This window comes from Colossoma macropomum, unplaced genomic scaffold, assembly GCF_904425465.1.
Source record: "Colossoma macropomum unplaced genomic scaffold, Colossoma_macropomum, whole genome shotgun sequence".
NCBI lineage: Eukaryota > Metazoa > Chordata > Actinopteri > Characiformes > Serrasalmidae > Colossoma > Colossoma macropomum.
In genome coordinates this window covers 28,785,333-28,803,057 of record NW_023494795.1, presented here as the reverse complement: position 1 = coordinate 28,803,057, position 17,725 = coordinate 28,785,333, and the positions used below count along the sequence as shown (strand labels likewise).

At 39.1% G+C, this 17,725-nt stretch overlaps 1 protein-coding gene across 1 annotated transcript in view; it reads right to left on the bottom strand.

Moving 5' to 3' along the window:
• nkain2 (sodium/potassium transporting ATPase interacting 2) overlaps positions 1–13,259 on the bottom strand; it is a 249,044-nt gene extending 235,785 nt beyond the window's left edge. The window contains exon 1 of the mRNA XM_036582117.1: positions 12,217–13,259. Coding sequence (XP_036438010.1) covers positions 12,217–12,270 — 54 coding nt within the window. The 5' untranslated portion in view covers positions 12,271–13,259. The remainder of the gene's footprint in view (positions 1–12,216) is intronic.
• Positions 13,260–17,725: the final 4,466 nt, after the last annotated feature.

Sequence of the window (17,725 nt, the reverse complement as noted above, 5' to 3'; positions counted from 1 at the left end):
AAGAGGGAAAAACTCCCTATTTCAGAAGGAATGTTGGATGAGCAGGTGTCTACAAACTTTTGGATGTAGTGTACTTAAAGCACTGGTCAATATCATTAAAGTGCTTGTGGAAAATCTGTACTTTTCTTTTTTAATCAGATATTTTATATTTAACATTGGTAAACATAAAAATTATTGAAATAATATACTGAAATACTGGAATTTCTGGGCCAAAAAGATCAGCTATAAATAAAACCTTGTTGATAGGTTATCAGTATGGATAACTGATTGTTTGATTTTTTTTGGATTTTAAAACAAATTCACATTATAATCCATACTGCAGTGAGTGTTAGGTTACAGTACTAACTAGGTCAGGGGTCGGCAACGTGCGGCTCTGTTACTGCCCTGTTGCGGCTCCACGGCAGAATTCGATTTTTAGGTAGTAATTAAATAATCCTCCTTTTCAGTGAAATAAAGCTCTGCTGATCGTTCTAATACAGTTTTAACACTTAATGGTCTTAAACATTGAAGTTAATGTATAATTGCTAATTCACCCTTTAACGCTGAAGATTGCTGGTCATACAGCAATGCAGGCAACAATCTCCCCTAGCTAGTAGCTAACGAAAAAGGCAAAGAGAAAGATTTAAGACAAGCATAGATAATTTGAAGATGAACAAACTTATTTGCATTCATAAGCACTCCAGCTGGTTTCCTGATACGTTTAATCTGCAATAAGAAACTGTCAAACACTAAAATATTGCAAGACTGTAGTCAGCTTCTTGTTCGAATTCTCCCGTTTTACCTTAAATGGTGCAACAGTTACATTCTGGCACCTCCTTTAAGGTGGAACAGGAAAATTTGGACAAGAAGCTGATGAATGAGAAGCTGACTTAAGCCTCGTGAAAAATCAAACGTTGAGAGACATTTTACAGGAAACTATTCTACTTTTGGAAAAAAGTTTCCTGCCGGAGACACGAGAAATACGTCTATAGATGAGCTAAAGCTTAAAGCAGAGCAAAGTAAGTCTGCGTTTTCATTTATATTACATTTGTTTGCCTGTACTAACACATTAAAACATTCAGAGACATACTTACAGCCAAGATGGTACAATGGACATAAGATATTGTGGCTCCAAAGGTGGCTTTTGCTAAAAGGACAAAATGGCCCTTCTTCACATTTGGGTTGCCAACCCCTGAACTGGAGTCTTCCTAATTACTAAATAGAGATATAACTTTTAAATTTTTGTGACCCACTTAGCACCCCTCTGCAGCTCACCAGGAGGGCCATGGCAGCCAGTTTAAGAAACGCAGCACTGCGCTATTCATTTACGCAAGGTAAAAAGAAGGGAAATCTGCACCACTATTGACTACGACCTGTGTCAGCCAGTGCTCAAGCTAAAAATACGTCACTAAATTATCAGTTGTAATTGTCAGGTGCGATTCCTATTTTGGACTAGTAGTGAGTGATGTAAAAATCCTATCAAAATAGTTACAGATATTTCCAGGATACATATGATATTTTGACACAGACACAATGCACTAGTACTGCTGCATTTAAGCCAATTAATCAGTTCTTATTATGTCTATTATGTCTTATTAAGTCTTATTACTATCTTTTAAATGAAACAGGCAGTTAGTTAGTGTTCTTTAAGTATGGACGATATCCACAATAGCATCTTGTGGATACCATCAACATAACAAATCACAATAACAAAATATTTATATAAGACCAATGATACTAACTATATTTTTTCCCATTTATCAGCAAACAGTCTATTGGCCGCTGATATGTTCTGCACCCCTAATCAACATGAAGTACTGTGAGTGTAAGGATACTAGACAGATGTTAAAATCAAACATTCTGTAAGTATTTTAGTGGTAATTTCAGCCTGAATATGTTAGGCTGAAACCCTTTCTATATTTCCTATGGCTGAATCCACAGCTGATTATTTAAGTGATTTCTTGCTACTGCTACAAAAAAAAACTCAGCACAAATGCACAGCAGATTTGGAAGGAACTAATGAAGTGCACTGAACAATAAACTTTCACCTGCACACAGGCAGAATGGGAAAAGTCTTTGGAGAGAACAACGTGACAGCATTTTCTTTACAGTATTCCACAAGGCAAATGACTGAGCAGAGTTTCAAAACTAATTGACAGTTGCTTTGTATTAGAGTGCCAGGTACGGCTCTCTGCAGAGACAGAATAGCTGAGCGGGTGACCTTGACAAAATTCACTCTGTGTCACACCCCAGGCAAAGTCAAGACAACTATTACAGTGCAATAAGAACAAAACTGTTATTACAAAATCAGGCCTTTTTAAATCAATAGAATTCAGATGCAGTCTTGGAAGCTTTAGGGTGAACATGTGACTGACTAAGAATAGTGCTCTGAACAGTAGAAGAAAGAATAAAGGAGGTAATAGGATGCAGGCAGATGCAGTTAGGCAGACAGCACGTAAAATTGGACAATGGTCCACAGATTTCCACAGTTCAAGCTAAAGGGTTCAATACTGATTGTTCTGAGAATATTAAAGTATGAACCAGGCCTCAAAAGATCTTCTGATTCTTTTAAATCAGAAAGGGCTCCGCTATATACTGTTTATTAACCATGATCAAGATATTGGCCTTTGTAATACTAATAATGCAGAAGGCTACAATATAATGAGCATTTAACAAATTACAATATGTTTTACTGGGCTCTGTGAACAACTTGGCTGATAGCAGATTCAGTGGGTGTTTTGATGAATCTAAGTATTCATGTGACTTTTTTCCACAGATCCTGCTAATCTCAGTTTTGAAAAAACAAAACTAAATGGGTTTAATTCATATACAGTTCCCAGTAGTTACTGATTTAAGATTTTAAATAGTGTAGACTCAGATTCAGATATAAACCCCACTTAAAAAACCACCTAAAGTACTTGTGCATGACTCTTCACCCTACACTTACCCCCAATTTTCTATTTTAATGTATAAGTGCATCTGCTAAACACATAACAGCAGTATGCACAGACATACAGTCATATGCAAAGGTTTTGGTGCCCCAGATCAAACTACATTTTGTTGATATTCTAAGTGAAAATAGGTTAACACATCCTCAACACACTTCTGTACATTTTAATACACAATTACTGTTTATTTGCCAATTTTAATATATTGAGAAGAAAATAAACCATGAAATGTTAAACTTGTTAATTTGTTAAGCTCTAAAAATTAAACTGAAACAGTGTTGCAACAAAACTGTATAAAATCTTGTTTAGGTAGAACATCCTGGGCGATATCTAAAAGTAATAATAAAGCAAATGAAATAAAGGTAAATTAGTGTGATATGTTCTTGTTAAACAATTAGGATTACCGGGTATATGTTCTTTGAAAAAACAAACACAGTGCAATACCCATAAATCCATAAAAGTGCACTTAAAATTAAGTTGAAGTTATGTTTCATGATGGAAAAGTGACTATTGTGGACTTTTACAGTATTGTGGACTTTTACAGTCCACAATAATGTTGCATGCCATACAAAAGTTTCCACCCTGCGTTCATGTGAAACTGAACTTTAACTGAAATATTTGTTGGCAAATGTGATTATCTCTGCATTATCCACGGCTTCCTGGCAAGTAGCATAAAAGATGCAAACCTACAATAACTGTGAAAGCACTTACATGATTTGCACATCTACACATGCATTAAACAATCTGACATCGTAAATTCCTGGAGGGACAGTCTAATGCAGCCTGGTTAGACTTGACTACCAGACAACAATGAGAATGGCTTAGCACACACACTTACTCTGCTAATGAGCTGCACTTATTTAGATCCTCCGCACAAAACACTTGCTCCACTGTATCTAAGGTTGCACAACGCTGAGGAAAATTCAAGCTGCTGGCATTAGAGAACCCACCGTTCTGTAAACTTCACTAAATGCCACACAGCATGGAAGGCAATTCAAAGAAGCAGTGACTGCATACAGCACATTAAAGGTTAACAACACTCAATTTTAAAACCCTTTTTTACTCTGAGCAGCATAATTATTGAAAGTGCTACAGATCCGAGGGAGGTCAGGAGCGACATAGTACACGAGGCCAATAACCTAACCCAAACGGCTCAATTTGAAACAGGTATCAACAAACCTAACACAACACAACAGGCCTAACTGCTGCAGAGCGAGCGTGTTTCTTACTCACGTCTTCCAGCCACCTGCCTACATTACTTATGCATTTACCTCTATTAGCTTCACTCAGAGGTGCCTCAAGGTCAGAGCGCTTGACCTCGCTTTAAATACTGAAACAGCAAAATCCACCAGAGAGGCTTTGCTTGTAAAGTTTCATCGGAATCTTAACCTACAGCTGCTAATACAGCATAGCAGGATACATTAGCTCAGTGATTTCATTTTCTTGAGCCATTTTGACTGAAGTAAAGGTAACTAACTTTTCATTAAACTCACTCAATAAGGTGGAAAGTTCTCGTTTGCTTCATATTTCGGTTCAGTGACCCAAATGGGCCGCTAATGCACTGCAGGGAATATCCTTCCTGTATCTTTTTTCTCTTTCACTTGAATTTGCTGGCACTGAGGTGCAGTTCATTTGAGTCAGTAGATGCCTTTGTGTGAAAATATATACTATGACAATAGAACACAGATCAGTGGAAGTGCACTTATGGAGTAACACTAAATTGTGCCTGTGAATAAAACTGCATGGGGATTAGGCCAGTGGCGTAACTACTGGGGGTGAGGGATGGTGGGAGTTCACTGGGGCCCATGGTGGCCCATGGTGACTAAGCCCCCTAAAATCTTTACTGGGCCCCTCATATAGATTCTGACAACTGTTCATCAGTGACTCACCAGTTAACCTCCCTCACCATATACGGACAGACCTGTTGTCTGTTTATTTCCCATTATTCATAATGCAGCTCATTCATGGTGACCATTTTCAAACAAACTCTTCACAACCAACAATATATAATATTTCTGATTATGAAATCTTAAAAGATTAAAATGATTCCATTGAAATAATACATTAAAATCTATCAGAGTATGTTGAACAGAAAGGTTCTCTGGAGCCTATGTAGCCTTCTTATTCGACCAGTGGCATGTCTGACACCTAAATAATGAAGCTAGTAGCAGCATAGCAGGAGGGCCTGCACAGTCATTCAAATTTATTTTGATATAGGGGACCTACTCAGTTTTTTGTGCTGGGACCCATAAGATTCTAGTTACACCACTGGATTAAGCCCTAGGTCTACACTCTTTGCAAAAAGCATATATCTACATAATTCTGAGAAAGGGTTCTTAGACTCAGAATTACAGTGGAACCCTTTTTGTGCTATACAGGACCATTTTTAAAAGGTTCTTGAAAGAACCATAAACAAGACGGTCTCCATCGTCTTGTTCTCCATCAAGCCGATGCTGACATCTGATATCTGATGCCAATGGAGACGCATAAACATTTATAAAATGCAGGGATTTGAACTACATCTACCTGGACAAGCATTATCACATAAATATAACATTTATTTCTAATGCTAACCGAGGTAGATCTACGGCCAATGGACCGAAGCCATTTTTTTCAGCAAACATCTGCTGATATCCTACAAACAATCATTTAAGCATACAAAGGGTTGTGATGTCCTATATATTAATCCATTGCCTTCACTAACAAATCCTAGAAGAACTCCTCTGATACTGATCATCTCAACTGTCATTATTACATCTTGCCAAATACCGAAATTTTACCAAATGCTGTACATAAACAGAATCAATCAGTTCTCTCTTGGGAACCTGCATATTCCTTCACAGCAGAAGCCAGAGATATGTAGGGATCAAATTGAAACTAACGACTTGTCCGCGAGTCCAGACTTGCCTCCTTCACTAAAACACATTAGTTTCATTACCAAATAATTTCAGCCTACTGGATAATAAGAAGCCTGAAGATTAAAGCAGAATTTCACCAGGTTTTCAAAATTTCTGCATAATTCAGTCGTTGAGATGTAAACACAGGTATTCAGAGTGGTTTGAAATGGTGCACTGTAGAGGAACATACCACACCTTGATTTCTTTACAGTGGTGGTGATAGGAACCAGGGGTCTACACACACTAATATATCTATATGTATCTATCTATCTATCTATCTATATATATATATATATATATATATATATATATATATATATATATATATATATAGATATATTAGTGTGTGTAGACCCCTGGTTCCTATCACCACCACTGTAAAGAAATCAAGGTGCTTATTTACTAGCCAAAACATCCAATGAACCTATATGTCTGGAGTTTTTATATGTAATTCTGATAATGGTAAAATAGGGGAAAATGGTAAAAATATGTCTTCAAATACTGGTAAAAAACTTCTTTCTTTAAGTTTTGCTTCAAAGTGCCCTGCATGTCAAATCTATATCAAATCTATCAATCTGCCAAACATTTAAAAATATATTTCAGGCCAAAACGTTCTCTCAAAGCTATGGCAAACAATGTCTGTTTCTGTAAAAACTATCCTATCACCATCACTGTAAGCTCTGAGGTTTCTACAAGGCACTATTTCAAGCCAAACTACTCTGAAAGATTTGGCTCTTAATGACTGAATTATGCAGAAATTTAGAAAAATTAGTGGACTTCCTCTTTAATACCTGAATAATACACCTGCAAATTAACCTCTTAACCCCTTAAAAAAGTTTTGTATGCAAAGAGTTAAACCCTATAAGTCAATATGTAGGCCCGCATTTCAATTCCCCACTCTCAAAACTACACTTACAGACTTACTACAGATTAAAATCATAATACTAACTGGCAGTAAGCCTAAATATTAATAACTAAATAACAAGCCTAGAGTTAAAGTGGTTAACAGAATAGTTCCTAAAATGCTACTGCTTAGAAAACTCTTTGGATAAGACAAGCTAACCATGACATGATGGTGCTGGGAAGTGTTCCTTCACCCAAAGGAAAATTCTACACAGCCCCTGATGTTTGCACCTCCGCAAGCCTCCATTTAGGGACAGGACTGTGCTCAGAATGAACAATCCCACAGAAGCCGAGAGTGGTTGAATGCGGACGTTGGAGAGACTGGAAAAGGTCATGGTGTGTGTGTGAGAGTCAGAGAGAGGGAGAACGAGAGAGAGGGAGAAGGTGGGAGAGGGTGGGAGCGTGTATGTGTGTGAGTGTGCAAAAGTGAGGAACCCATTGATCACAGAGTGAAGGTGAGGCAAAGTGCCTCAGAGGAAGTTCAGACCAGCTTCAGCAGCAGAGCAGCAATATGATCTCCCCTTAAACCTCCTCACATCAAACACACACGCAATCCTCCCTCAACTTCAATTATTCACCAAATATCAAGGGGCTCTGTAAAACATGATTCAGTCATTCCGTCACATTCCCTTTAAATAGACTCTTAATCCTAAGGCAAAAACATGCAGCTCCGCAGTCCAAAAGTATCCAGACAGCCCTTCCAATTGCTAAATTCAGCTACTTTAAGGTACACCCGTTGCAGACGCAGGTGTTCAATTGTGCTCAGACAGCTTGTATAATCTCTTTAGAAAAGCATGATAGAATGGGACACTCACATGAGGTCACCATGGCTAATGCCAAGTGTCTGCTAGAGGGGTATAATGCCCCCCCCCAGCATTGGGCTGTGGAGCAGTGGAACTGTCTTCTCTGGAGTGATGGAGCTCCATCCAATACATTTGGAATAAGTTGGAGTGATCCAGAACTGATCAACATCAGTACCTGACCTCACTAAAGCTCTTGTGGTGTCTACAAACACTCAGATATATAATGTATTTCTGCCTTAAACCTATAGGTTTTCTTTAATAGCATGATTTCTCAATGCTAGGTCAATGAGACTTTGCTCAGTGCTGTTGTCACATTCATTTTGATAAGTAGCCTAGAGATTATGATCTAACATGCCAAAAATTTTGAGCATCCAACAATAAAGGCAGCATGGAACTTCTTTTATACAGTGATAGGAAACCCAGTAGCACAAAGAAAGCCTCATTTCCACATGCTGATCCACTTTACTATCACCAACATGGACATGAACATTCACTAACTAGCCCGGTGCAGATTTTAATGAGATAAAGCAGATAAAGAATATGAAAGGTATTGCCAGTGAGGCATTAGATAGTATAGGGTTAAGGCAAAGGCATGACTCACCTTCAAGCATCACTCCTTGCGTTCTACAACATGAGTAATTCATTTGCTGCTAACTATGACATCATGTAGCCGACTGCCAAAAGACCTGTGTTTTCAACCACAAACATTCAGCAAGCTCTAATTAACACAGTCCAGGGGGTTGACATCGCCCACTGGCCACCATAATACGTTTACGCGCAAAATGGCCAACTGCTTTTACTTAAGGGCTGACCGAGCTTGCCAGCTGTCAAGTGACCTATCACGCAGGCCTGATTCACCAAGCCAGTTGGTAGGCATGGTGAGGCTATCACTGCCCACTATCCATTATCTAACCATGTGATTCAGACACAATATGTCGTGAAATTGCAGAGTGAGTAACAAGCTCTGACTTTTCCAGTATTATGATTCTGGACAACGTCAGTGATTGGAAGGGGACGGGCTGACATGGCATGATGCTCATTTGCCTTTTCTATTTTCTATTTTGCAGGGCATCATTATAAAAAAGGAAAAAAAGCGCAGACAAGAAATTATGCACAAAAATAAAGCTTCAAGTGGTTAACCAGAAACATGGAACAAATGAGATCCAACTGGTTTCAGGGTTACAACAGAGCACTCTGAAAATCTCCTTAAATAGTCCAGAGGTTCTTCATCAGATACAGTACTGGGAAAAAGTCAGAGACCGCCCATCATTCATTTCCAATCAAAACCGTTATGTACAAGTTATTCATTTATCCACTTGCAAAAAGAAGTGAAAAGTCAAAGGAAAGCAAGCCAAAAAAAGTGAAAAAAAAAAAAAATTAAATGATGTAGAGAAAACGGGTCTCGTATCAACTGCAATACCCGGTAGACCAAAACTGTCTCCATCAGATAAACAGCACTTTCAGGAGAAAATAAAGCTCCAGATCTGAAAAAATCCACAGGTGCTTCTGTCCATCCTTCCACTGTGAGAAGACAACTCAACGCTATGGGTCTAAAAGTAGGTGTAGCTGTCAAGAAGCCCTTACTGAGAAAAGGATCTAAACAAAAAAGAAGAAAACTTCAACTAGAACACCAAAAGTGGACATTTTCGACTGGAAATTAAATAAATGCATAGGTGGTCTCTGACTTTTGCACAGTACTGTACCTAACTGATAAGCATTAGTTTATTAGTGATCCACAAACAAGACCAAAAGCCTCCATGTTCCTCACTCCTTTTTAATAAAAGGAAATAAGTGAGTTTAAGAGCTCGATTATGGAGTAATCTACTCACTACTTCTCCTCACAAAAGATCTTCAAATATGTTCCAGCACATAATTAGTAAATTAAGAGATTAAATACAGTTCTGTATTTGCGTAATGCTGTAATACCAGATAATATAGTTTAAAACAATAACGTTGCTTTGGCTTTAATGGCAGGATGCAAAATATATCACTGTTTAATACCACTACATAGTAAATCTTTGGAAAAAAAAAATCTACAGACTCAAAATGTGAGCAATACTAACAAGACATACACACTACATTATTACTCAGTGCAGATGGCCTAACATCCCTTGTCAGCACTATTGGCAGTAAGTTGTGCCATCTCCCTCAGAGGTCAGTGAGACTTTGCTCAGCCTCCTTTAAGTGTATACCCCCACAGAAAGATTAAGATAAGCACAAATGATACTTGCCTCAGGGTAATAGCACAAACCAGTCAGCATATCATTAGCGCCACCCTCTTTTCAATAAGATATAACAAGGCATAATTTCCCCTGCTGATACATTAGTTTCCGCCAAGATTACTCACTGCCAGTTTGTGCCTCTTTTTGCCCTCTTGTGACCCCCATCTTAGTGCCATCTCACTGCACTCAGCTGGGTCACTGAAGACACTAGCGAGAAACGACTGGCAGCATGCTCGACTTTAAGCATGTAGTGGGTAATGAGATGCACAACTTTATGCACTGGGTAGCTGGATGGATAGTTGTAAGCAGACAATGAGTAGGTTTGATAATGTGGCGGATATTGGGATGTGTGGCTTTAAACATAGAGTAAATAGCAGGTTGTATGCATTTAAACATACAGTAAGCAAAGAGGTGCATGGTTTAAAGCATGCAATGAGTAGCAAAATGCATGGTTTAAAGCATACAGTGAGCACTGGTATGCATGGCTTTAAGCATGTAAAGGGTAACAGGAACCATGGCTTCAAGCATGCTTTGGGTAGCAGCTTGTATGGCTTTGTGCATGTAGCTGTGGATGAAAGATTTAAAGAATACAGTGGCTGGCAGGTGGCATGACTTTAAGTATTTAGTGAGTAGCAGGTAGGAGTTGTTTTAAGCATATAGTGGGTCCCATCTTGTAAGGGTTTACACATGGATAGCACATTGCATGCCCTTACACATTTAGTAGGCTATTTGATGCATGGCTGAAAACATGTAGTGGGTGGCAGGATGCATTACCTTAAGCATGCATGGATTTAACCATACTTGCCTTTAAGTATGTAATGGATAATAGGATGTATTTAGGATGCAGCTAATAGTTTAGAGAAAATATTTAAAGAAAACAGGTATGCGGGCGGAGCAGAATGCATGACTTTAAGCATAAAGGGGCGCCAGCTGGTAAGGCTTTAAGCATGTATTGGGTAGCAGGTTGCATGCCTTAGAGCATGCAGCAGTGAATGGGATGCATGACTCTGAATATAAGTGAGAAGCTCATGCATGACTTTATGCAATGGGTAACAAGATGCACGACTTTTAAGCGTGGACATTAAATTGTTCTTAATAATAATGGGTCGCATCACTTTAGGCATGGAATGGGTAGCAAGTTGCATGGCTTCATATATGTATTTGGTAATGGATTTATGGTTTTAAGCATATAGTGGGCAACAGGTGGCATGACTATAAGCATACTGTGGACAGTGCTGTGTATTGTGTTAAGCACGTAGTGGGCAATGGGTTTAAGCATGTGAGTCGAAGGTTGTATGGCTTCTGCATGACTTTATGCATGCAGTGGGTAATGCGATGCCTGGCTGTAAGCATGCAAACTCTCTGTTTTAAGTATGTAGCTGAAAGGAGGCTGTACGGCTTTGAGCACATAATAGGTAGTGTTACGCATTGTCTTGAGCATGTAGTGGGTAAGAGGTTGCATGGTTTAAAGCATGGAGTGGGAAGCAGGTTGCACGGCTTTACGCATGTAGCCAGCAATAGTTTTAAGCATAGGGGTAGAGGGTTGTATGGCTTATGCGTGACCTTAAGCGTGGACATTAGATTGTTATTAATAATAATAATGGGTCGCATCACTTTAGGCATGGAATGGAAAGCAGGTTGCATGGCTTTTTGAAGCGGATTTATTGTTTTAGGCACATTGTGGGCAGCAGGTGGCATGACTTTAAGCATGTAGCACGTAGTGCTGTGTACTGTGTTAAGCATGTAGTGGGCAATAGGTTTAAGCATGTGAGAAGGTTGCATGGCTTCTGCATGACTTCAAGCAAGCAGCTGGCAATGCGAAGACTAGTTGTAAGCATGCAAACTCTCTGTTTTAAGCATGTAGCAGGAAGCAGGTTGCATGGCCTTACGCATGTAGTCGGCAATAGTTTTAAGCATATGGGTAGAGGGTTGTATGGCTTATGCCTGGCTTTAAGCGTAGACATTAGATTGTTATTAATAATAATGGGTTGCATCATTTTAGGCATGGCTTTGGTAGCGGATTTATGGTTTTAAGCATATAGTGGACAGCAGGTGGCATGACTTTGAGCATGCAGCACGTAATGCTGTGTACTGTGTTAAGCACGTAGTGGGCAATAGGTTTAAGCATGTGAGTAGAAGGATGTATGACTTATGCACGACTTTAAACATGCAGTCAGTAATCTAAAGACTGGTTTTAAGCCTGCAGTTGGAATCAGGTCGCGCGGCTTTACGCATGTTTTGGGCAATAGGTTTCCCCATGTGGGTAACAGGCTGCATGGCTTATGCGTGACTTTACGCATGCAGTGGACAATGGGATGCCTGGTTGTAAGCACGCAAACTCTCTCGCAACTTCAGACTCGCGTGTATTCTCACACGCTGGGCGGGGATACCAAACGGGGGCTGTCCGTAATGTCCATTCACCCTAAGATCTGCTGTCCAGAGAGAGAAATGCCCTTAAACTTACCAACTGCATGCCGCAGATGAAGGCCAGAGTGCATCGGCCACTGCAACAGCCCATGGTGATCCGGCCACTCCTGGGTTCCTGGCTCCACGTGGGTCGCGGTTACTCCAAAACAAATGGCCCCCAAAATCTCCGGGCAGGTGGCTGCTGACCACCGCGGGGCTTCCGATGCAAAGAGTAAGCAGGGCTCAAACCAGTCGCATGTGTCCTCCTTCAGCTAGCCTCCTTTAAAGCCTCCTCCTTTTATCGAGCATCCACACAAGAAATCCAGGCGGGAGGAAAAGCGCTCAGTGCAGCTGAGAGAAAGTCCGGGGTCCGCTTGTTCAGAGGGGAACTCGGGCTAGAAATGCCCGTTTTGTTGTCCAGAAGGAGACCGAAAGTGAAAAGAAATACAATTTAAACCAAGACAATGCTTATCAAGTTACTGTCCAGAGGAAAAAACACAAAGAAAAAGAAACAATCAGAGAGCGCAGCACTTCGGCAAACACCGTCTCCTCCACACACAGTCCGCGAGAGAGAGAGAGAGAGAGAGAGAGAGAGAGAGAGAGAGAGAGAGAGAGAGAGAGAGAGAGAGAGAGAGAGAGAGAGAGAGAGACAAAGCGAGCCAGTGTTGTTTACGGCGACCGAGCTACTCGCTGCTCCTCCCTCAGAAGAGGCTCTCAGCCATGTGAACGCCAATTTCATACATTTAATCCCTCCCAAAACATAAAAACAACCCCCCCGCCGAGCCGTCCAACTTCCACGCCTTAAATTTCTCACATTCAGGGCTGAAGCAGCAGCAGCAGCAGCACAGTGACTGGCGCTGAATCCAACCGCCTGCCCGCTATCGACCAAGCTGGAAGAGGGTGTTAAAGACGCCTTACATCCTCGCTAGGAACCCAGTGTCCCTCTCAGCGGCTTTATTTCAGAGTAAAAAACTTAACTCACCAAAAACCTCAAGCAGTCCGCCAAACACAACATTAACAACAATGGCATTAAGAGTAACCGGGACAGAACGCCGTTACGCCGTTGCCAACGCGACCATCTGATGTTCCAGATTGAGTGAAGCAGCGCACGCGGCGGGAAAGTGGCTGAGTTTAGCGACTCGCGAGCGGAATCGTTTCGTCTAAACCGGTTCTTTTCAATGAATCGGTCGAATCGATTCATTGAAGTGCCAACAGAATAGAACTTTTATAGTAATGACCAAGAGCAAGGACAATAATAATAATAATAATAACAATAATAATAATAATAATAATAAGAAGAAGAACAACAACAACAACAACAACAAAACAACTATCATAATTACTATATTGTTTTTTAATGAATCTTTTTTTGTATTTTTATATTTTAAATAATATAGCAATGTTAATATTAATAGCAATAATAATAAGAAGAAGGTAATAAAAATAAAAACAACAACTGTGATAATATTGATAATGATAACATGAGCAATATTAATAGCAATAATAAGAACAACAATTACAATAATAACAGTATTAATAATTCTAGCACTATATTACTATCAATAGCAAGAAGAAAGAAGGAAAAAAGAACAACAATCATAATAATAACAATATTGATTTTTAATCAATCAAATTGTATATTTTAAATAAATTTAGCAATATTAATAATATTTATAATAATAATAATAATAATAATAATAATAATACCAAAAACAACAATAAGAACAACAACAATTTTCATAACAAGACTGATAATGATAGCATTAGCAATATTAATAGCAATGGTAAGAAGAACAATCACAACAATAACAACATTAATATTTATAGTAATATTAATAGCAAAAAGAATAAATAGAAGAAGAGAAATGTTATTTATATGACTGCTTTCTCAAACCCAATGTTGGTTTACAGCAGCATGAACAAAAAGAAATCTAGAAAAAAAGCAAATCGTTTTTTTTGTGTGTGATGAGGTTAAGGAAAGACGTTAGTGTTAAGTACATAAGTAAACATTGAGCATTAACAGATGAAATGGAGATGCAAGGGACTATGGGATTGACTGAATGAGCATTCATATTTGTAACATCTGCAATGTTTACGTCTATCTCATTGGCTAAAGACGTTTAGTAAAATTCAAATCATAATAATACACACGTTAACATCATAAAATCATACCACAAAATACGACATTGTAACAAATTGCAAGTTGCTCATATTTTCTCTCCATATATTTCAGCAGACTCTCTCATTGCACATGGGGGAGTTTATTTCACTTATGAATCAATGAATCGTTGAGTCGGGCACTCGATTCGTTGAAACGGAGTGTTCAAAAGAGTCGGTTGGTTCTGTAAACTGAATCGAACTCCCCATCACTAGCTGCTGCTGGGGCTGCTGGTCTCCCGAAGCGCGGGGTTCGATTAGCATATTTTAGCATTTGAGTGGAGAAGGAGGCTGAACCGTGATATTAAAGTGATGTGAATCATGTTGTTGGGTCACTCGAGAAGTCTTTTTGTTAACTGTTTGACCCTAAAATGCTGCAGTTGTACCGGAATGTGAGTACACTTCAGCCAGCCTAGCATCGCTGCTAACGCACTGAATGACCGAACAGGACCGAATAAACTCGAGACTGAGTTAATGAGAGATTGTTTACTGATATGCTGTATGTACCGCAGGAGAACAGGAAGGGAAAAGCAAACAGTTATGCCCGCAGTTACATTCGCAATTAGGAGCTTAATTGCTAAGTGATTCGAACTTTAAGTCACGGGGGACTCTGCAGTGTAAACACACACAAATGCACACACTGGACTTCGTATTCCTGTCTTTCTGGGGTATTTCCTTTGCTTTCTGTATGACTGCCCTGCTAAACAAAACAGAAACCACTAAGTGTGTCCGTTGATTATTAATGGTTTTGTGACGTGTTTTGGCCTTTTTAATGGGTTGATATCACAATGTAAAGAATCCTAATGGTTTAAAAGGCATATAGAAATACAAACATACAAATGCACACACTGGACTTTGTGTTCCTGTCTTTCTGGGGTATTTCCTTTGCTTTCTGTATGACTGGCCTGGTGAAAACAAAAAAAAACATAGAAACCAGTAAGTGTTTCTGTTGGTTCCTCGTGCTTTTGTAATGTGTTTTGGATTTTTTAATGGGTTGATATCACAATGTAAAGGTTCCTAATGGTTTAACAGCCTGATTCTAAATGCATTTGATTGTTTCCTAATGGATCTAAAGGTATTCTATGGAGAACTAGTGATCTCTATTATAAACCATTAAGCCAATTCCCTTAGGAAAGTTATATTACCAGGTTTTAATCCTAATAGTTTCTAACGGTCTTTTAAAGCAGGGTGGGGTAGTTCTTCAAGGGTTTCCTTAGTAAAATGAATGGTTCTATTTAGAACAATGAGTTTTATATAGGACCATTTTGGATCGTTGCATGGTGAAATGGTTCATCAGATTGATGGAGAATGTGCTCTGGTTCTAAAAAGAATCTTTGTGGAAATGGTTCTGTACAGTACCAAAAAGGGTTCTACTATTGTTTTGATGTCAAGCTTGTAACAGCGGAACCCTTTTTCATCCTATATAGAACCATTTTCAAAAATGTTCTATATCGAACCATATACAATACATTCTTCATCAATCTGAAGAACTATTTCACCATGCAAAGAGCTGAAATAGTTCGATATAGAACACATTGTTCTAAATAGAACCATCCCCATTACCAAAGAACCCTTGAAGAACCTTTTTTTAAAAAGTGCAGCTAAATGCTGCTATGCTACACTAACCAAAAGAATAGCTTTGGCCTCTTTTGCCTTTTCTAATAAAAGCTGCAGTTTCTCATAGGGACCAACCAAATATCCCCATAACGTCAAAAAAAAAAAAAGTCCCCACAAAGAGCTAAATACATACACACACAGAATGTCAAACAGAGAGAGAGAGAGAGAGAGAGAGCTAGAGGATATGACATGGCTTAATTATCTCAGTAATCTTGAGTGGCTGGATCATGAATTTCATTTTCAGTGTCCTAAGATAAAGGCGTCTGGCAGTTTTGTTCTCCATTCCCTCTCGTCTAGCACCATTTCATTTCAGAATTGGTCTCCCTGCAACACCTGGCACAACGCTATGTGTTTGCCTTTTACTGCTGTGCGCTTAAGAAATTATCTTGCACTTCCAGATGTTATTACTGGAAAGCTTGACCTCAGCTGCCAAGGGTTCGCTTCAAAGTTTCAAATAAAAAAAAACCAAACAAACAGATCCCAAACGACAGGAAAAGTGCTTATGCAGATGCTAATGACTAAAGAAAGGATACGTTTCTGATCTGAACCTCTCCACTCAGACTGAGCCCTTTAGTCAAAATAACATTCCAGACATTTCTTCTTTCTGATCTCCTGTAACCAAGGGCAGCCATTTGGGTCTAGCAGAATGTACACTTGCCATAGTGTAGAATTATGAGAAGGTGGAAAAATAAGAGCCAGATGCCAATTAATGCTGACCTTGGCTCATGCAATTAGTCAGAATCTAAGTTCACATAAAGGGGGGGATTGGGGTCTGTTGATAATTTGGATTTAAAAATGCTCAGTGCTGATCAATGACATGAAACAGCTTATTCTCTGGGGAGAATAAGGAAGATACTGCTAGGCCTTCTACTTCAACCACCAGTGTTTATTTGTAAAGAGGCTGACATTTGTGTTCTTAATCTGTTTTTGTGTTTAGCTATGGGCTCCTTACTGAAAGAATTACCAAATAAATAACAACTCTCGTCATTTCGATTGAGAGATTGTTGCCCCTCTGCTTTTCCTCAGTTGGATTTGAGTTGGGCAAGTCTATATAAGAAGATACTGACATCAAGTGATCTCTTAAGCCAATCAAAATTAAGTAGATTTCTCATCAGCAGCTCTTCACCACAGCCCCACTCTAATAAAGCAAGGACTATAGTTGTGCCTGTACTTTATAAGTGAGTGAGCTAGCTGGATAGCATTTTAAAACACTTCTTGACCATGAGAAAATCACCGTAACACACTGCTTTAATCAAAATATGCCTGCAGTTTATCTTGCCATGAGATACACTGAGTGTGTTTACATGCAATCAATAATCTGATCATAATTGGACTTCTGCAGTTATCTGATTATTCAAACAGTGATGTAAACAGCACACTGATTTCTTGGATCGGAGTGTGGTCTAGAAATCTGATGAAGAAATCTGATAAAGAGAGCTGGATTTTAACTCATTAATCAGACTTCACAGTGCATGTAAACTCTTACTCTGATTTCTTTCGGATTTCTCAGTCTGTGCGAAAACAGACGGTGGTACCGGAAATAAACAAGCATCGTTGCCGCGAGACAGCAGCAAAACACTTTTAGAGCAACGCCGAAACCAACTACATGCTTGACGAAATGAAGGGTTTAAATATTCTTCATCTACTAGATGATGCATGTACATATTTCAGGTAAAGTAGCGCAATGTTTAAAAAAAAGCCGCACCATGAAGTTTGAGTTTTACATTACTGATACGTCACATCTTCTTCTGTGAGTTTATTGACTGGTTGTAAAGCAGAAATGTGATCACTGT